This window comes from Diospyros lotus, chromosome 12 (assembly GCF_014633365.1).
Source record: "Diospyros lotus cultivar Yz01 chromosome 12, ASM1463336v1, whole genome shotgun sequence".
NCBI classification, from domain to species: domain Eukaryota; kingdom Viridiplantae; phylum Streptophyta; class Magnoliopsida; order Ericales; family Ebenaceae; genus Diospyros; species Diospyros lotus.
In genome coordinates this window covers 1,705,387-1,728,839 of record NC_068349.1, presented here as the reverse complement: position 1 = coordinate 1,728,839, position 23,453 = coordinate 1,705,387, and the positions used below count along the sequence as shown (strand labels likewise).

The 23,453-nt window shown below is 34.0% G+C and overlaps 1 protein-coding gene across 1 annotated transcript; it reads right to left on the bottom strand.

Moving 5' to 3' along the window:
* Positions 1-4,158: 4,158 nt before the first annotated feature.
* LOC127786772 (UPF0481 protein At3g47200-like) lies at positions 4,159-6,320 on the bottom strand. Its single transcript, XM_052314421.1, has 2 exons — positions 5,745-6,320; positions 4,159-4,851 (listed from the first exon to the last, which is right to left on the bottom strand). Exons 1-2 carry the CDS (start codon positions 6,318-6,320, stop codon positions 4,159-4,161), a joined length of 1,269 nt encoding a protein of 422 aa, XP_052170381.1.
* Positions 6,321-23,453: the final 17,133 nt, after the last annotated feature.

Genomic DNA, 23,453 nt, shown 5'->3' with positions numbered 1-23,453 from the left:
TCTCTTACCTAATAAAATACCATTCATGAACATGTTTGGGAATGAATGAATCCCCTTTCGAGACATCACAGAAACCACGAAATGACAAGATTTTATACAAGTTATATATATATATATGTGAGACAGGCGAAATACCACAAAGCATTGCATTGTAATAAAGATTATATAAGAGAAATGCCTGAGAAGATGTCCCAACAAAAGAGAAAACAGTTGAGACTCTTCCACTGAAGCTCTAGGCGTCAACAGAAAAATGGGAGAAGAAGAAGAATGGATGGAAAAGAAGATGAAACAGATAAATGAAGGGAGAAGAAAGTAATGGAACAATAAGAAAAAAGAGAGGATACGTCACTAAAATAGGAGATTTGCACACAATGCCAATAGAGGAAAAGTTGGTGGAAAAAATGAGTGCATACAGATCTGCACGCTGACTCCACCAAATTACCCAAAATGCCCTTCCCCTCATATTATAGACAAAAATATTTAGGGGCTCTATTGACAAACACCACCTTAATTTATTTTTTTTTTCATTTCTCTTATTACACCCACCAATTCATTTATTTTCAAATTATTTATCACCATGGGCCTAACTCCAAACCACATATACCCATATATATATATATATATATACACATAAAGCCCATCAGGCTTAATTTCCCACTTGGCCAAACCCATGAAATGCCAAAAATTAAATACACAACAACACAATTTAGACCACATAAAAAAAAAAATAATTTTCCCCACCTTTTAAAAAAATCTTAATGCCACCCACTTATAATACATCAAAAATAAATTATCACTGAATTATACCTTAATGCCATAGACCCGACTTCGGTCATTAAACGACAACTCCGTTGTTGGCCCGTCGCTAATTAGTGATGGATTTTTTCCCGTCGATAATTCCGTCACTAAATAGTGTTTTTCTTGTAATGAAATCATAATAAATTATATTCACAAAGTAATGTTTTATTTAGCACAAAAATATTATTAATTAAAAGGTGATGTTAATTATTATCACAAGTACATTTATTATGTCAGGGCCCATTCCCGGATTACCTGCTAGCATAGGGAGTCCGAGAAAATGTCCATTCAAAATGGATACAGATACAAATATCATTCAAAATTTACCAAAAATTTATTTTCATTCCCATATTTGCTCACTATCAATAGGAGTCAAAGTAAATATTATATATCATTTTTTACATCATCATCTTGGGCTTACCACCCATACACTTGCAAAATAAAGAGGGCACTAAGACTTTAAATTCAAAATAAAACTTTCTACTCATGCCCTCCCAACTACACCCATAGGTCTTGAGGTCGGGACATTTTTGTACACATCTATCTAGAACTTGCCCCCAAATAATTATCTTTCACTTTCTTGGAATGACAAAAGAAGTAAGGGCGAGTCACAAGGCTCTGCAAGCATATAACAGAAGTGAAGCATCAACAGGTCTATATATGAAGGCACGAACAATTCAGAGCCAAAAGAAAATTATTACTCGATATATAATCTTTGATTGGGTTCATGCCTTCTACACTTGACAACAATAATCTCACATAAATTATAATTTATTACATTTCATCAACACATCATCAAAAAAAAAAAAAAACAATTATGATTTATCAAGACATATTTTAAATTTTCATAATGTAACCATGCCCATACATAAGAAATTGGCACACGAGGCCCTTCTAACCACATGTACCACATCATGCATGTCACACATAGACACCAGTTTCCTCTTTTCAAGCCATGGTTATCAATGTGCTATGCACTCATTCCATCATCATGCACATGCATCCATAATTATGAAACCCACTTAACTCCCAAGGCTGCCACTACCATGCATGTATGCATATATCATGAAAGATACTCATCATTCAACTGAATGCCATGCCTTTATAGAATCATTTCATACTTATGTCACAATTTACAAGAGATGCAATACACATCCATGCAGATACATATATACGCACATATATCAAAATTCCACTAGCCAATCCTGGCTTGAGCACGCTTACCGGATTAATGGCCACCTTACCCGCGTTAGGTGCTCGTAGGGTACCATTTTTTCACACACGCAGATGTAGTTGCCTCACCAAAATAATAATAGTGGCACAAATTACAATATCAAGCACGCATATGCAACTTCAAGTACATGCCACATCATGAATGAACACCATAATACATGCAAGCCCTTTACACATAGTGTGTACCCATGGCTATATATATAATACATGCATGCCCTTCTTTATACTATGAGTGCCTAATGGTAATTACCATGCCATGCTTAACGTATGTATGACACGACCCCACCATCCATCATGCATCCAATTCAAAATCATAAGACATATTGCGGATAATATCCTTAGTGTTTTACGAATAAATTTTCTTCTTCGAAGGCTCTTTTCTATCATGAAAGATCTTTTAGGGCATTACTAGGTCACTTCATAATTTAACTCAAGCACACATGTAATCACATTATCACTTCTAAAGTCCTCTAGGCTTAACTTGCGTACCCAATTGGTTAAATGGATTCAACATGGTTATGACAAGAAATTCAATCAGTTAAATAGGTTCCATCACAAAAAGAAAATGCCTATCCATTGAATAACAACTTACCTTAACAATCATGCTTAATTTGGATTGTGAAAGCCTTAACCAACTCAAATAAAATCCAAAACATATGAAATTATATATCAAATCGAAGTCCTCGAAGTCTAGTTTATGATGCTTCAAACAGATTGCAATTCTAACTTTTACATCAAAAGTTATGTACAAAATAGCGAAGCACACGTAGTGCAATCAAGTCATGACCGAGTCGACTTGAGCTAAGTCGACTTAACCTCCTGAATGAGTCGACTTGGCTGAAAACGGGGAAAAACGACCAAAAGAAACCAGCTTTGGGCCGAGTCGACTTGACCCACAAACAAGTCGACTTGACGCAACCCAAAATGCACGAAATGAACACAAAGCACCTAAAAACCATCCATGGCTAATCCCCTAAGTCCCAAGTTGTCATTCCATGAAATAAAAATGGGAAAAACAAGCCCCATAGAGACCAAGAACAAGATTCAATGAAGCCATTGAAGGAGACCCACAAACTTTAGGAAAACATGAAAAATAACTCATTTAACTCAATTTTTTTAAACACCATTTAGAGATATGAAAATACAACTGGGTTACACATGAGAACATAGTCTTGCATTAAAAGATAGAAAGAGAGAAGATGGATGCTTGTCTTTTTGATGAAAAACTAAGGGAAGAAAAACACTCTAGGAGCTTTAAATCTCCTTATATTGAGCTTAATTCTACCACACTTAATAGAAGAAAAAAAAAAGAAGAAGATGAAGATGATGAAGAATCTGCCGAGTGAACCAAGGAAAGAGAGAGGAAGAAGAAGAAGAAGAAGAATGAAAGAGGAATGGGAGATGAATGGCTTTCACGCCAACTCCATCTACCCCGACTTCATCTTCCCATTTTTTTCCCTCTACACAACACACACTGCACAAAATATTAAAGGCCCATTTGGGCATTTTGCAACATTTTTATTTCTTTTATCTTTTTTTTTTATCAACCAATTATGCAAATCCCCTTTTTTGCCCTCACCTTATTCATAAACCATGCCCATTTTTTTATTTTTGTCATTTTTCTTTATTTTTTCATCTATTTCATTACTCATTAATACATACCATTTCATACATATGGGCCCAAAGCCCATTTCAATGGCCCAATTAAAAAGAATAGCCCATTTTCATCATAGGCCCCAATGGGTTATACAACTTCATTTCGCATAAATTATAACAAGGCTACACTTGGCCTCAACCCAATTTTAAAAGCCCAATTTATTTTAGACCCATGGATTTCTCTAACCCACCACTTTCATTTAATTTAAAACACAATTTTGCAATTGAGTTCAAACCCAATCCATTAAATTAAACACATAATTCACTTACATATATTTTGCCACATACAAATATTTTCCCCATTTTCTTTAATAGGGCATAATTTTTAATTCCCATAAATAAAATATTAATAAACTCCTAGACTAGTCATTACATATTATATCTTGTTCATAACATCAAAATATATAATTCTATTATCTAATTAAATCATTCAAAACACAATATATTAACTTAGTATTAACTAGACCACAATTATTTGCCCATGACTATGAAAACAGTCGACACTGTAGTAAGGACGAAGAGGATGATGGCGGCGACGACAGAAATAATTGCCCATGGGCTTCTGAAATAAGTATGAAACAGCATGGCGCGCCATTTATGCCATGGCTTACTGCAGTAGAAATCGATGTCGTAAAGCACCATGTTAAGGTGGCTGGAAGAATCAATCATCAAATCCTTTGACATCACATTGAACAAATCGGCCGCAGCCTCGTCGGTACCGGCGAAGTTGAGGATGATCCCGTGGGAGCTTAGCAGGCTGATGTCGCGATCCTGGTTGACAATGACGTCCATGAAGGAGATGAATGAAATAACGTCGTGGCCGGCTCCAACGTGGCACCGCTCGAATGCAATGAGGTTCAGGAAGGTCGATTCGGTGATGTCATCGACAATGAATTTGGGGAGACTCAGGACGCCATGCTTGAAAGATATGTCGTTGAGGCTTTCGCTTTTGCTCTTCTCGAAACGGATGCCAGCCGCCTTCAACTCCGTTGCTGAGCGGGAGGTGAGAATGTCCTTGGATTCCCTGCTGTCCTTTTGAGGCTCATAGTAGAGAAAGGTCTTGCCGTAGAGGTCGAGGATGTGGAGGCAATTACCCATGTCTAAGCCATGATTTTCGCGGTTAAAAAAGTTGAGTATCAGCTTCTTCAAAGTTTCCATGCCTCCCTAGATGAATCGTGCAAGTTAATTAAATAAAAAATAAATATTACATTAACCAAATGTTATTTTGGACACTCAGTTGTTCAATTTTTGGTGATATTTGTTTGTATATTATATATTATGTTGCATCAATAAACGATTATTATTAAAAATGTCACAATTTAGTGTACAAATAGCATTTTTGTTAGGCTACATTTGTTTTGATATAAAATATTTTACTATCATATTTTGGTAACATTATCTTTCAAAAGGGAAAGGGATTATAATTATAAGAAAGTTATGATAATATATTCAATTCAATTCAAAAGTCAAAATAAATCCTTAATTGATAAAAAATAAATCCAAATTGTTTTATCACAATTATGTGATACTTTGTGAAACTCATGTATTAATATATTATATTTTGTGTTATAAAAATAACACATTACTAAATAAAAGTTATTTTTTATATTAATTTAAGATACATGAATGAATCAAATTTAATTGAATTCTATATGAGGTGATAAATGAATGGATATTCACACAAACCCTAATTACAAACAATATTATTTTTAATAATATTTATTTACTATATCTTATTTTATAATTAAAAGTAAAACACAATAAAAATGTCTCCCTTAAAAGCAATTCTAGTGATATATAAACGGAAAAGAAACAATCTTTACGATTTAAGATTTAAAATTTAATAACATGAGAGGTCATATTAATTAAATCTTAATCATTCATTAAGAATTGAGGGTTAGAATTTAATCCTAACTCTTTGATTAAGAAAATATATTTTAATGATGAATTATATAATAAATTAAATTTTATTTTTTAATTAAAAATATAAAATTTAATAAACATGAGCATTGATGTCACCAAGGAAGGTAAGAGAAATTGAATTTATCTATTTTTACCATGTCATTCTCTTCCATGAGCTTGAATAGCACTAGCATGGGTAACTGATTTTCCAACAATAACATGTCCCGCTTGAATAATGGCATGACACAAACCTTTCCGTGATGGCTGAATATGGGATCGTCATCGGAATAATTATGTCCAGGCTGATTTGTCATCACCCGCATTATTTCCAGCATGAAACATCCATCCACAATCATTAGCTTCACAAATTCTTCAATACCGTTTTCCCACTTGGGGTCGAGCGGGTAGTAAGAATCCTGGAGGTCTTGCGCCACTTCAAGCATGGAATTGAAGATTGTGCGCAGACACACCCCCGGTCTATCGAGGAAATTGAGGAAAACGCGGTGCTTGTGATCCTCAACAGGCTTCAGGTGAAGCTCCCCATGATGGTACGGCCCGAACGACACGGCTTGGGGCTGGTAGGGTTTCTTTTTGTCGTCGGAGATGGAGGGAGGGAGGATGAGGGGAGGGAGCTTGTAGATGGACCGCTTCTTCCTGCGCTGCTCTTCTTGGCTTTGAGCATTGCGGCGGTTGTTGAGTTCAGCCTTGATGTCGAGCACCCAGTCGCTCATCTCTCCGATTGCTCTTGACGTCGTCGGCTCAGTCACTCAGCTTGGTGTCAATAAAGGAAGTGGCCGCGTGGCAGTTTGTTGAGCACTTGGTGTGCAGAAGTTTCTGATTATAAAGAGAGAGCCTATACAGCAACTGCATGTTCTTTTGCTTTCTTGTGGGACCCAAATCGTCCTCTGCATTCACAGTTCAAAGCAGAGCAGAGAAGCCTAAGCCTTTATTGCATTAATTATGGAATCACAGGTTTGATTTAACAATCAGCCTATAACAATTAGCATGCAATTGATTCTCCAGTAGCAGCACATCGTGCTGGATAAAAGGCAAGGTATTGTCGAGTCCGTGCAGGCTGGATATCGGATCATCTGTTCATAAAGCCAATCACATATTAGATTAGCAGGCCTCACAAAGTTTACCCACGTGTACGTGTATGGTCTGTTCATAAAGTAAATTTTCATATTTGAGTGGCTTTCAAGGATATGGCTAGAGGTGTCAAAAAGATCGGCCCGATTCGAGTTGGTCCACGGGCTTTTTAAACAGGTTGAACTGGCCTTTTTACTAACTGGGCCGGACCCGGACCCTTTTGCTGTGGATAGGGCCCGACGTAGCCCACGGTCCCCTTACAAGAGGGTCGAGTCGGGCCAGCCCATGGGCTAGAGGGCCGGGTCGGGCCCTTAGCCCACAGGGTCTAGCGAGTTGGGCCCGGTGGCCCCGACCATTTTTTTTTTTTTTAAAATAATTTTTTTAAAAATAATGCATATAATATATACATAAATAAATATTAAAATAATACATATATAAAAATCAAATTTTCTCTTTTTAAAATATTTTCTATCTTAGTTCTTAAGTTTTAAATATTATTTTATCATTTTATATTTCAAAATTCTATATGCCTTATAAATTTTCTTGTGAATTGATATGAAAAATAATGTACATATAAAAAGGAGAATGTTTATTTATAATTTAAATATATAAAAAATTTAACTTAAAAATTTTAAATAAATCGATGGTTATTATTTATATATATTGCGAAATGTAAATTTTTTAGTATTCAATATCAATAATTACTAAAGAATAACATAATTAAAAAAAATGAGTAAGGGCCTAACTGAATGGTCCATAAGGGCCCAACGGGCCCCACGGGGCCGAGCCAGGATGGGCCCTTAGATGGGCCGAGCCGAGCCAGGCCGGGCTATGGGCCCAATTTCTTTGGCCCGACCCGTTTGTACAGTAATGGGCCGGGCCAAAGCCCAACCCGCTAGTCGCCCGCCCGACCCGCGAGCCGCCTAGCTCTTTTGACATCTCTAGATATGGCCATTGATCCACCTACTAGAATTAAGGTTTGTGATTTATACTGTCTCTTGTTGTAGCATGTCATGTATCTCGTTTGTCAAAGTGACATGTTACCTACTAGCTCCACTATTATATGAAGAAATGGTTCACATGCACTTGAAATATCTGTTTAAGAATCTAAAAATCTCTATTGAGAGATTTTGTGAGAATTTCGTGTAATCCAAAGGTTAAAATATAATAAGATTAAAAGCTACCCTATCTCAAGCACACTTAATGAGGGAGTTCTTTATTCATATTTAGCCCAAAAAATATCCAAGTAGTATTATTTCCTTCTTTATTATTCTCAATATATATACTAACTTTTCTAGAGTCTCATTAGGGTATTACACATTAACATATCATGGGTATATATTTTGATAACTAGGAGTGTTCGACCAATCTTGATCAACCCTAAATTGAATTGGAACAGATCGAGAATGAAATTTGTATGAATTTCATATCAAAGATCGGATCAATAACTAACTTTAAAGATGATTTTATTATTGTGCTAAAACTCTTTTTATTTAAAATTTTGTATTAAAATTAAAATTTAAACAATTACTATCAAACACAAAAATGAAAAAATGAAATGAATACGATACAAAACTAAAATGAGAAAATGATTTTTTTTTTCAAAAAAGTGGAAAACAAAAACATAGGGGACACATATAAATAAAAAAGTATAGGATTTTTTTTGTAAATATAATTTTTAATATAAAGTTAATTATTTAATTTAAAAATTAACATAAATTTCATAACGTATTCAAACAAATTTTGAAAAAAATTAAATTTTTTGAGTTAGAGATGAAAAAAATTTCAACTCTAACTTGGTTAGAGACAAAAATTTTAACCTCTTAGTGGACAAAATACATTTTTGATATTTTTTTAATATTATGAAACGGCCTCAAAATGCTTTTAAAATTGTAGAAATGACTCATAAATATTTTTTCTGACATTTTGAAAACAAAAACATTTTAAAATCACCCATATGATACCTCAAAACGTTTCTATGCATCATAAATGTCACTAACAAACGTTCCTTTAAAAGCTCTTTAATTTTTTTTTTTCATATTTGAAACTCTAACCAACCGTTTAGGTTGCGTTCTCTTTACTGTTTTCAAGTCATTTTTAGTTTTCAATTTTCTAAAATAATGAAAACGCGTTCTTTTTGCTGTTTTTAAAAATGCATTTTTGAAAACAAAAAAAAAATTTGTGAAGAAAACTAAAAACAACAAAAAGTTGTTTTGAGTGTTTTTATCCAAAACAAACTCAAAACTCAAAACATATTTATTTATTTATTTATTCATATTTTATTATTGTAATAGGAAAAAATATTATAAAATTTATTAACTTTAAAATCTATATATATTTTTAATAATATATTAATATTAAATATTTATAATTTACTTAATAATCAAATTTATTGAATAAAATATCATTAAAAAAATATTTTCAAAATTTCAAACAGAACGCGATTTCTAATTTTCTGTTTTGAAAAATAGTTTTTCAAAATGACAAAAAAAACGCGTTTTCAATTTTCTAAAAACAGATTACCAAAACAAAAAACTAAAAATAAATTCAAAACTCAAAATTAAAAATTGAAAAACAAAGAGAACACACCCTTAGCATTTATATATATTGGGGCTGAGGTTGGGGCTATTGCCCCCACTTCTCCAATAATTAGAATTCTTGATTAGAGTAAAATGAGAAAAAACTGTAAATGGTTTGAAAAGTGTTATTTGGACACTCAATTATATAATATTTTTTAGTGATATTTTTGCAATAATATATTATATTTTTATATTATATTAATATAAATATATAATAAATTAATACACGAGTGTTATTAAAGGTATCACAACTAAATGTCTAAATAATATTTTTGACATGATTTTGACTAGCAAAAGAAATTCAGTTAAGATTTAATAAAATTTATTTGGGTTTTTAGTAAATTTTAATATTTATTAATTAATTTTGAACATTAATATTTAATACTTATTAAACTAATTAAAATGTGGCATGTAACTATTGCCACATTAATTTTGTGAACTCAATAAATTTATTGATCGCTATTGATAATAAAAATGGGATGATTTTCTATACAGATATTCATTCAGTCAAGATAGAATCGGCTTGATCTAGTCTAATCTTAATCGATTATGAATATTTATTTTATTTTTAATGTAAATTTTAAAAAATATACATATATTTATTTTGTTATTATTATTATTATTATATTAATAAATAATATTATTTAATTTTAAATTTTTAATTGATCTCAAATTAAGTTAAATAAAAAATTAATTAAAATTAATAAATAAACCAATGGAGAAATCAAGTTGGGTTCAATTCTAGACTTAATTGCTAAGTCCAAACTAACTTTTCAATTTGAAGTTATTGTAAATATAATAATAAATTTATTAATTAAAAATATCATTGTCAAGTTATTTAAAATTTATAAGAAAAATAACAATCAAAGAGCACATGAAAATCTCATTCAAACACTTCAATATTTAAGTGAAAGATTAAAAATTTGAAAATCATATTAAAACCAATATAAGAGACGACGTGCGTTTTTTGAAATAACACTAATTTATTTACACAAAAGCATAGAGTTTTTTCAAATTTTCTAAAATTAAGATTTTTTCAGATAACATTTATACTGATATTTCAAGATCTATTAAAATTAAGATATTTATAGATAATATTTATTCTTTTTGTAAAACTCTCGTACAGATTTTTAAATGTTCTAATGATTTTATTTGTACTTTGTTCAGAACTTTTTATAAAGAAAAAATTACATCTTTTTTAACTCAAAAAATTATTTAAAATTCTTTTAGTGTATTAATAAACGTTTACTAAAGGCACAGAAAAAGCAAAATTTGATGTCTCCATCATTCACGCTAATTTTGTTTTGATAATATTTGAAGAACTTAAGGTGCGTCGACAACCTCAGCTAGTGATGACGTGCAGGATGACACGTCATCGCACCAGCAATGCCTCTGAATGTGCGGGATAAACCAAGGTAGCTCCGTCTTTGGCACCCACCAGCGGCCCTCAAATTAATTGCTGTCGACATTGGCCACCAGTCTCATTTTCCATAATTAAATTGAGATTTTACTTACAGCTACAAATGCACTGCAAGCTGATGGTTGTTGAAGCTGCCAGCTGGTACAACCATAAACTGTACAAGTGTATTATTTCACGATCAGCCTAATCCATCAATTTGTAATTTTATTAAATTCTTTTAATTTTAGTAATTAGGTTTATATATTATGTGCAATCCATTAAGATTATATTTGAATTAATACTTGGATAAACTGTAACATTCTTTGATTCATTTAAAATTAAAATAACTTTATTTACGGATTAAAATTAATAATTAAATGACATCACTTTCTTTCATTTAATTTAAATTATTTTTTAAATTAATTCCTCAAGATCTGCCACAAATATCATTTTCCATCATTAAATTGAGATTTTACTTCACATTTAAGTACGTATTAAAATTAATAATTAAATGACATCACTTTCTTTCATTTAAGGATAAATTTGACATTTTTATTTTCAATTAATTTTTAATAATAGAATTACGTGTAGTAGTTTAAAATTAATTGGGCCACTATAATTATTTTCTTTTTCTAATATATAAACTTAACTTTGTTAATTAACAAGTGAAGACCGAGGGCTCTCAGTTAATTATCCCAAATGGTAATATTTAAACGATTTAATAAATTTTAACCTAAAATTTAATTACTAAAGACACATACTATAAGTAATTAATTAATTATGAAATATCACTTAATTAACTCACAACTCAGCCGCCGCCGCCACAACCATGTGAGCCCCTGCCCCATCTTAATGTATATATTTGTTTCAATGCATTATGTAATGTATATTTATTTTTTGATTAAATAATTATTTTTTACAATTTTTATATTAAAAATTATATCTATAAAAATACTCTTATATTTTTTTATTTACACATTTTTTTGTATTTTCATTTCTTACTTTTTTAAAAAATACTATTTTTTATTTTCATTTCATATCATATCCATTTTCCCTATCTCATTTTCATTTTCCTACAACTTAAATATAGAGTTCTTAATTTTTTAATTATATATGAATAATTGTTAACTATTGTTCTAAAAATAATGGCTAATTAGTATAAAATACATATTGCTTTTAAATAATATATTTATTATGTCTTATTTTAAATATTCAAGCAATTTTAGAAGGCTCTCAGTTAATTATCTCAAATGGTAATATTAAAAATGATTCAATAAATTGTAACTTAAAATTTAATTAAGAATCAGAGCATGTTTCTTAGTTACTAAAGATACATACTATAAGTAATTAATTAATTACAATATATCAATTAATTAACTTGCAACTCAGCCTCCATAAATATCTCCTTTCCCACATGCATGCTTATTATATCTCCATTAGAGCTATATTTTAATTAATACTTGAATGATGCAGACCTATGATATAAGGAAATATCTTAAGGGTGTCCTCTTGCTGTTTTTGACACGTTTTTGTTTTTAAAATAACAAAAATAAAAAGAAAATATTTTGAACTATTTCCATAATTTTAAAAATATTTTAAGATTATTTCTATAATTCTGAAAATGTCAAACCTAGACGTTAATATATGCTTAATAATCTACCAAATTATTTTAAGTTGACCCTACTAAAATCTATTGTTAATGAAAGCTCAATACTATCCAAGCAGCTGGATTAATCAAAGGCACTGAACTTACAATTCTTCTTGGCCTCCTCAATAATTGGCAATCCATTTGTTTAACCTTATCCTCAATTATCACAACCCGCTCAGTTATCGCAACCCTTCCGTCCATAAGTGGAGCCAGAAATTTTAGTTAGGGTGGATAAAAATTAAACTCTAAATTTTAAATTTTATTTAAAATTAAATAATATAAAAAATTAAAATAATATAATATTAAAAATTTATATCAATAAATTATACAATCAATGTATTTATATATTTTAATTACGTCGCATAATAATATTATTATCAATTTTTTAATATACACATCTAAGTTGTCGTTTAATCATTAATCTTCAACTTGATTGCGTAGTCGAGTTTTGATAAGTTTCATAACAAATTATCATTCAATCATTGATCTCCAATTCAATTACATAGTCGAATCTTAACAAACTTTATGATAGAAAATATGTTTTCTACCATAGTTTCCAATATGCAATTAACAAATTTGTAACAAGAAATAAAAAAAATTAATCCCTTTAATTAAAGCATAGTTAAAGAAATGGTCAATAGAGGTTAACATACACAAAAGAAAAGTTGGTCAAATTTTTTTATATCTTATTTTTAATTTTTAGCTAATACTCAAAAAAGTACTGGCAGTCGCCACTAACCACTATGACCGATGATTTTTGAAGATTAGAGGTAACCACTCGACACCCTTATTCCCATCGACCAACATTGTAAGCACCCCCACCCGGATATTCCAACTAGTCGAACTACCCGAACGAGAGTGTTTACGGAAGGAGAAAGAATAAAACATAAGACAAGAATCACCCTGGCATGCATACACAAAAATAAGAACAATGAAAGCGAAACTAAACAAATGCATACACTATGGGTACCCCGCTAACATAGCGGTCACATGATAAATAAATGAACACAGACTCCTGTTCCGACATATACGAGACTCGAGGAAAGACATGGCACAGTACAAAATAATAGAGTAAATCCTACTCAGACATCAGAGTTGACAGGGACTAACGGGATTGCCTGTACACCATACCGACTCTGCCGCTAGAAGCTGACTCCCTTGCTCTAATCCATTGGCTACCAAATTCTCCAGAAATCTTGCCCACGACTCAAGGATTAAAATCTCACTTACCAAACTCTCAAAACACTGCCTTAACACCCAATTTCTGAAGTAAACATTTGAATGAAAAGCATCGCTCAAACTCGGCTATTTATAGTCCAAAACCAACCACGACTTGTCCCATTCAGGTCATTCCCATGCCCTAATTATCATGCCGAAGGCCATTACGGCCTTAACCCTCTGATTTTGCTTGCTTCAGACGAGGCCAGAGCATGGCCATGGCATCTGACAAATTTTTGATTTTTTGTTTTGTTTTTTTTAATAATATACATATATATATATATATACGAATTTATTAACAGTATATAATATTTGCAAGAAAATTCTAATTTTTAATACATAATATTTATATAATTTATGGTATAACCATGCTTAAACTCATTATTTATTATATATTTTATATGATATAAATAATTTATACATACCTAACTCTATTAAATCTACTGATAGACACTAAAATTTTAATAATTTTACTATAGCCCGTATACCAAAAATTATGCTTATTATTCACGACCTTCTAGGGTATTACACTTTCCCCTCCTTACAAAAATCTCGTCCTCGAAATTTGATCATTCTTCGTTTATTCCGACTATAGGGTCCTCAAATAGGTACAAAAAATTAATTTTCATGTCTTCCTCTCGTTCCCAAGTTATCTATTCACTTACTGGGTTTCTCCACAAAACTTGCACTAATGGGATTGACTTGTTCCTCAGGATTTGATCTCTACAATCCAAAATTTTGATCGATTTCTCAAGGTACGAAAGATTTTCTTGAATCTCGATAGCTTCGGCTAGCATTACTTGAGAGGGATCTGTCTTATACTTACGGAGTTGGGATACATGAAATACATCGTGGAGGTTTGACAGGACCATGGGTAGAGCAAGTCAATAAGCGACTAGTCCAATTCTTTCAACTATATCATACGGACCTATATACTTAGGACTTAACTTGCCATTTTTCTTATTGCTTTGAGTTACCATTCTTAGAGGAGATATCTTTAGATACACCTTGTCACCAATTTGGAATTCTAAATTCCTTCTTCTAGTGTCTGCATAGGATTTTTGACGATTCTGAGCTTCTTTGATTCTCTCTCGAATGATCTTTATCTTTTCTGACGTCTCCTGAACTATTTCGAGTCCCAAAATTTGACGTTCTCCTACCTCAGTCCAGCATATCGGGGATTTATATTTTCGTTTGTATAAAGCTTCATATGGAGCCATTCCAATGCTGCTATGATAGCTGTTGTTGTAAGCGAACTCCACCAATGGTAAATGTTCCTCCCATCTTCTTGAAAAGTCAATAGCACAGGCTCGCAATATATCTTCTAAGGTCTGAATGATTCTTTTTGATTGACCATCAGTCTGGGGATGATAGGCTGTACTTAGCCTAAGCTGAGTACCTAAACATTTTTGCAGGTTTCCCCAAAACCTAGAAGTGAACCTTAGGTCGCGGCCTGACACAATACTTACAGATACCCCATGCAATCTGACAATCTCGCTGAGATACTACTGGGCTAGCTTGTTGATTGGTTGGCCTACTTTCATAGCCAGAAAATGAGCAGACTTGGACAGTCTGTCGACAATCACCCAAATAACATCATTTTCTTTAGGACTTCTTGGCAATCCCGTCACAAAATCTATCGTGATGTGTTCCCATTTCCATTCTGGAATTTCTAATGGTTGCAAACTTTCACCTAGTTTTTTATGCTCGATCTTGATCCTTTGGCATGTATCACATTGATTAACATACCTTGCCATACTTTTCTTCATTCCAGGCCACCAATATATAGCCTTCAAATCTCTATACTTCTTAGTGGCACCAGGGTGTATCGAGTACTTGGATCGGTGAGCTTCTCTCAAAATTACTTGTCGTAATTCCTTCACGTGAGACACATATATCCTTCTCTGAAACCGAAAAATGTTTTCTCTTACCTCAAATTTCTGTCTCTTTACTCGCCCGTGCTCATCAACCTATAACTTAATTCGGGAATCTTTTGAATAAGCCTGTTGTATTTGATCCATTAAGTCCGATTGCAGGGTTAGACTAGCTGCATAAGCAAAGTTTCCTCGAGAAACTACTCCCACTGTCATCAGACTAAAAGCCTCAACTAGCTTCCACTCGGACACCATCATTCCAGCCATACAAGTGGTTTCTTTTCTGCTTAGGGCATCAGCCACAAAGTTAGCTTTACCTGGATGGTATTGGATAGTGCAGTTATAATCTTTTAATAGCTCCATCTATCTCCGTTGCCTTATGTTCAACTCTTTCTACGAGAATACATATTGTAGGTTCTTGTGATTAGTAAAAATTTCAAGCTTCTCGCCATATAAATAGTGCCTCCAAATCTTTAAGGCAAACACCATCGCTGCCAACTCTAAATCATGGGTCGGGTAATTTCGCTCATGGTTCTTAAGCTATTGGGACCCATAGGCAATGACCTTACCGTGCTGCATCAGCACACATCCCAAACTGTTCCTTGAGGCGTTGGTATACATCATAAATCCTCCTGACTCATTTGGCATAGCCAGTACTGGAGCGGGAGTGAGTTTATCCTTAAGCATCTGAAAGCTTTCTTCGCACTGCTCATTCCAATCGAACTTCACCCTTTTTGGGTTAACATGGTGAGGGGCGTTGTGATCCTAGAAAATCCTTCCACGAACTTTCTATAATAACCAGCTAACCCCAAGAAACTTTTAACTTCTATAACAGACTGAGGTTGATTCCAACTTTTCACAGCCGCTATCTTTGCTGGGTCGACCAATATTCCTTTGGCCGATATGACATGCCCAAAAAATGCCACTTGGTCTAACCAAAATTCACACTTAGAGAATTTGGCATAAAGCTTATGCTCTTGCAACGTTTGCAACACCACCCTTAAATGCGACTCATACTCTTTCTCAAAGGGAGAGTATATCAGTATGTCGTTTATAAACACGATCACAAACTTGTCCAAAAATGATCTGAAAACTCGGTTCATGGTATCCATAAAAGTTGTTGGGGCATTGGTTAGTTCGAAAGGCATCACCATAAATTCGTAGTTCCCATACCGAGAACGGAAAGCTGTCTTAGGTACATCATCTACCTTGATCCTCAATTGGTAGTACCCTGATCTCAGATCGATTTTTGAGAAGACATTGGCTCTTTGTAACTGGTCAAACAACTCCTCTATTCTTGGGAGTGGGTACTTATTCTTGATAGTTATCTTGTTCAGCTGCCGATAATCTATACACATTCTCAAACTCCCATCCTTTTTCTTAATAAAGAGCATTGGTGTGCCCCATGGCGACATGCTCGGTCTGATAAACCCCTTGTCCAATAGCTCTTGAAGTTGGGCCTTTAATTCTCTTAATTTCGCAGGAGCCATTTTATACGAGAGTATGGAAACCGGACTTGCCCCTAGCACAATTTCTATTAAAAACTCGATCTTTCTCTACGATGGCAATCCAGACAACTCTTCGGGAAACACATCCCCGAACTCCTTAACGATTCGCATTTCTTCTATTTTTAACAGTTCCTTGTTCTTCCCTTGGACACAAGCCAAGTACCCCTGTTTCCCTTATCGTAATAATTTCTCAGCCTTTAGGGCCGAGATTCATTTTCTTTCATTTGCCCCCTTTTGCCCTCGAAACTTGACATTCGAGTCTCCAATCCTGAGACTAGTTGTCTTAGCCTTACAATCCGATGAAGCATTGTATTTGGTTAGGAAATCCATTCCTATAATCATGTCAAAATCTCAAAATTCCAGAAGGATTAAATCCGCCAGCAACTCAACTTCTCCTATATGAATTTTCCTATTTTTATATCTTGAGGAGGTTTCTAAAGATTTCCCCATCGGGGTTGCCACGATCATATGACAGTTCAATTTTTCTGATTTTTCTCCTAGTACTTCAGCAAATGCATGTGAAATGAATGAATGACTTGCTCTTGAATCTATCAGGACATGCATAGGAATACCAAATATAAACATGGTACCTTCAATTACAGCTGGATCTTCTATCGTACCTTGTCGAGTCAGATGGAATACCCTTCGTTGCTGTACCCTAACATTTCCTGATGACGCCTGCGGTTGACTCATCTACCCTGGCTTGGAGCAGTCCCTTGCAAAATGTCCTGTTTGCTGGCAGTTGAAACAAGTGATTCCTTTCTTGGGGCAGTTTAGGTTGATATGTTCTTCCTTTCTATAGTTGTAGCAACCTTTAGTTCCTAGCCGACACGGCTTCTCGGGGTGTTTCTTCTGCTATTTTGGGCACGAATTGTAACGCCCCGTTTCTCGAGCGCGTTATAACTCAGGACAATTCTGGGATAATTTTTTTTTTATACTACTAAAACTAAGACTAAACAATATCATTGCTCTTATACATCCCAAAATTTCCATTCATTTATCTCCAAGGAGAATTATCATAAACATTAAATGCGGAAGCTAGAATCGAACCTAACATCATAACATTAATCATAAATCAGTTCTTACATCACGGGAACATAAATTTCTCAACATGACTTAATACATAACATAAGTTCTCAACTAACACTAACCCTAAATAGGGTTCTACATCATCATTTCTCAAAATGTTCAGAATTCGAAGTAGCAGAACTTAAATACATGAGCAACATAACATACGTTCAACTGATCATACAACTCATCATGCACTTTGCTAAGTGCCATTACATGCTTCATTCATCCTCGTTTCTGCTACTATCTTCATCTGGAACGTTTGAATATTTCAGGGGCAAAGCCCAAGTTAGATGATGAATCATCTAAGTAAGGGAACAAAACATTTAATGCTCATGTATGTATGCAATGCACATAACATCATAACTCTCATGTTTGAGTCGACTGCACCTTAAAATTACCTGCCATTTTTCCAGTCTCCCTGCTAGACCGAGGTGTATGGGTGCACTCTTGGCAAAGTAACGGAGCCAGTACCTAATCCCAAACCCATGCAACGTATGACCGTGAATCTCATCATGCTCATATGCATATTTCATCATCAAACATGTAAATGCAAACTACGTGACATACTCACATCAAGGCATGGCAACATGATAAAATCATTTACTTAAAATCAATTTTTTGGGGTCGAACAACTTACAAATCAAATATTTTTATAAAACTAAATCTAGTTGGAAAGTACCACTTACCTTGCAAAAAGATAATTTTGCCCATAACATAATTTTGCCTCAAAATTCGCGTCGGACTTCCAATCATACTCAATTATGAACCTTGACGTATCTTGGGCATCATAATTATTTAAGAAAATCAGATTTTTAATTTTCTCTAATTTTCCTAATTTCTCTCATTTCCTCCTATTATTTCCTCAAGATTATGAAATAAATACTTACTCATAAAAGTTTCTCAATTTATCTTCTCAATAATTCCTAAAGCAATATTCCTAAGCCCCATAAATTTCATCATAATTTTCAGAATCCATGTTCTATTTATTTCTTATTTTCTCTTTGATTTTCAAGCATCTATTGCTTTAAAAAATCCATAATAAATACTAATCATGCATTTCTCTTCCAATTTCATCATCAAAAATTCTAAAATATCATCCTCATATTTCTGAAATTTTTGAAATTTTTTTTGAAGATAACTCACCTTTCCGCGGAGCGATTCTGTATTCTTTTATATTGCGACGAAGACTCGATTTGCGCATCCAACAACGCCTTCTACCACAAATTTTCACACAAACTACTAAACCCAGCCTATAAGATTTTTCTAGGAATTTTTTTGGTATTTCTCTCTCTCTCTCTCTCTCCATTTTTTTTCTTTCTTTTTTTCAAATCTCTTTCTCACTCTCAAATCTTTCTTTCAACCTTTCTCCTTCTAATTTAAGTACTCAAACCTTTCAAATTTCCTCTATTTATAGGAGATTGAATTAAGCTTAACCTAATTGTAGTGACCCACTATCTTTAATTATTTTGTCACATTTCTTAATTATTTTTCACTAAATCTCACTAAAAATCCTTAATTATTTATCTACACCTTACTTTGTCTCTCACATTTCTCAATTATTTCACCCATTATTTTTGATTATTTGTCCACACCTTACTTTGTCTCCCACATTTCTCAATTATTTCACTTATCATCTTTAATTATTTTGTCATCTTTCTTAATTATTTTCCACTAAATCTCGCTCATAATCTTTAATTATTTGTCCACACCCTACTTTGTCTCCAACATTTTTTAATTATTTCACTCATTATTTTTGATTATTTATCCACACTTTAATTTGTCTCCTACATTTCTCAATTATTTCACCCATCATCTTTAATTATTTTGTCATCTTTCTTAATTATTTTTCACTAAATCTCACTCATAATCTTTAATTATTTGTCCACACCCTACTTTGTCTCCAACATTTCTCAATTATTTCACTCACTATCTTTAATTATTTTGTCACCTTAATTATTTTTCACTAAATCTTCTTCTAAATAAATTATTATTTTATTTAATTCATTAATTTTAAACCTATTTTCTTAGCCTACTAATTAGCCCATTTACTTAGCCTTTTATTTTTTTCAACTTACCCCACTAACTCTAAACCCATTTACTTAGTCTTTATTTTTCCAATTTAGTCCACTAACTCTAAGCCCATTTATTTAGTTTTTATTTTTTCAATTTAGCCTACTAACTCTAAACCCATTAATTTTTTCAATTATGATCTCTAATTAATGTTAAAAATATTTTAAATACAAAATTAATTATTATTTATTCTCAAAATAGTAGGATATTACATTCTCATCTCCTTACAAAAATTTTGTCCTTGAAATTTGCCATATATTACAAATCTCAAAATTTCATCATCAATATTTAGCACCAGATTGGTTGAATAATTAGGGAAGAACCTACCCGATTACCTATCTATGTTGTTCCATGCTTGGAAATATAAGGTTGAGATTATAAATATCCGAAAACCTCGAACTCAACTTTCGCGTGCCCAGATTTTTTCTTTTCTTCTTCTTCTTCTCTACGAACGCCAACCGATCGTGCACAGCCCTGCCTCCACCGTAACTGCTGCGTCCGCCTTCGGCCGACTTCTTCGGCCCCTTTATCTCTATCGCCGATCGTCGTCTCCACGGCCTCAACCTCCTACGCGCACAGTGCCCCATCGCCGCTGTAACTTTTGGCCGCCTCTAGTAGCCGTGCGATCGCCGATCGAACCATCACGGCCACCCGCTGCTATCACCGATTGCCCCCGTCGGCCAACTCCGGCCTCGCTATTTCCTACGCTTGCTTTTTTGTGATGTCACCGATCGCCGCCTGGTCTCGGATCTTGCATGATGCTGTTCTTCTTTAGGTCTGTCATTTTTCTCTCCTAGCCTTAGTTTTACAATCTAGATCTTAAATTAGATCTAATTTGACTAGATTCACTTAAATCTATCCCATTCATCTAGATCCGACCCATTAGATTTGTCCCCATATCTGGTTAGATCTAACCAGTACCCAAATCCATCTATAAATCATGTCAGGACCCGGTTTTTCATGTGGTGCATGTAAAGTCTTGAGGAGGAGATGCTCCCCATTTTGTGTCTTTGCTCCTTACTTCTTCTATGAGGGAGCATCTGTTCATTTTTATGCCATCTATCAGGTCTTTGGTACTAGTAATTCCTCCAAACTCCTAGCCAAACTTCTGGTAAGTGACTGGCATGGGGCAGTTATTACACTCATTATGGAAGCTCTAGCTCGATTTCAAGATCCTGTTTTCGGCTGTGTGTCCAACATTTTTGCCCTTCAACAACAAGTTGTTGATCTCCAATAACAGGTTATTGACTTGCAAGCCCATGTAGCTTTATTGCAGGATTTACTATTTACAAACTATTCTACATATCTTCAACCGGTTCCAAATTGGTCTCACCCACAACCTCATCCAAACCCTATTCCAGAATTTGATCCGAGTTTTGCCAACATTTTTGGACCCACCTCGCATGGATCATTACCCATGGATGATCCAAATCCATTCGAGAGCTCTAGTTATCCCATTATCCCATAGAATGTCTCACTTCCTTGTTTCCCAGAGGCTACTTCTCTATTTTACCCCGGTGAAACTAGCGGTAGTCAGTGGATTGAATATCCCATTATGCCCGAACATGTCTCACTTCATAGTTTTTCAGAGACTACTCTATTTCACCCTGGCGAAACTACCGGTAGTCAGTGGCCTGAGTATCCTAATATGCTCGAGCATGCCTCATTCTCTAGTTTTTCGGAGACTACTCTATTTCACCCTGGCGAAATTAGCGGTAGTCAGTGGCCTGAGTATCCCAATATGCCCGAACATGCCTCACTCTCTAGTTTTTCAGAGACTACTCTATTTAACCCTGGCGAAACTAGCGGTAGTCAGTGGCCTGAGTATCCCAATATACCCGAACATGCCTCATTCTCTAGTTTTTCGGAGACTACTCTATTTCACCCCGGCGAAACTAGCGGTAGTCAGTGGCCTGAGTATCCCAATATGCCCAAACATGCCCCACTTTCTAGTTTTCCAAAGACTACTCTATTTCACCCTGGCGAAACTAGCGGTAGTCAGTGGCTTGAGTATCCTAATATGCCCGAACATGCTTCATTCTCTAGTTTTCTAGAGACTACTCTATTTCACCCCGGCGAAACTAGCAGTAGTCAGTGGCCTCTTCCCGACGACGTCGACGAGCTTGGACCCGACGTTTTTGGTAGTCATCAGCAGCATTGAGTATTGGCGACATTTTGGGATCTAGCTCTCTCTCTTTTTTTTTTTTTTTTTTTTTCCGGTAATTGTATGGCTTGATCTTTTGTAACTGTATTGAACATATGTAATGAATGTTATATTCTTTGATACTCTAATGTCTCATTCATATATCTTTATCCTTGATCGAATAACAATCATAAATATTTCAGGCTCTTGCAACTGTTTAATAATTCATTAAATATCAGCTCTTAATTATCACCTCTTTCAAAACCTGATAATTTACATCCTCAGTCAAGCCACACATAACTGGTCATTAGATAACCTCAAGTTATTAATGGAAATTCCAAACTTATTTATCAAGAATTAATCCCTGTACATCTTCTGGGAATACATTCTGGCACATTTTTCATTACTTGCTTTCTCTCAAGCATGTCGAAAGAATCACTTAATCATCAACACAACAATCCATAAATGTCTCACTATCTAAACCAGATAGATACTTACGTCACTTATGGACTCCAATTCTTACCGGATTTCTTCTTGAAAACCCTGAAGTTTTTTCTCATGAATTCCTAGATGCTTAATGGTTCTTAAAATCAATCATTTAAAGGAATTCCTCAGAAATCTCAAACCAATTTATCTTCGAAAACCTTTAATCAGATCATGATATCTGGTTCCAAAGATCTTTTATAATTTTAAAACAACTAAATCTCAAAAATCTCCAAGGACTTTTTTTTTTACCCTAGAATATCTTAATCTCATAATAATTCAGGTCCCTAAGTGGTTGCACTCATTCACATGTCTTTCCTCACAGATTTCTGAATCCCAATCCCACTTGGCACATTAAATTGTAGTCGCAAATTCTGCCAACTAGGCTTCTCATCATCCTCTCTTAGGGTTGATATGACCTATCTCACGATCCCACTAGCATTGCCATACTAGACATCGAGTTTAATCTACCCCTCGAACCTCACAACGCTCAACTCATCACCTGTTCTCAAGATAACCACGAACCTCGATCCAATTCCTTTAAATAGGACACAACCGACATTCAAGACATTTCTTTCATTGGATCGTGTCTTCACCAAATGGTCCATCTTATTTTGGGTTGATTTCTTTCCAAGCTTGTTCAACATGTTAGTGGCACACCTCGCTCCCTTGTCCATTGGGAATTGGGCCCATCATCTTAGCTAATACTATCTTCTTATCCTTAGAATAGAAATATCTAAGTTTGATATCATATCTTTTTGCCTTGACCCAAATCCTAGGGT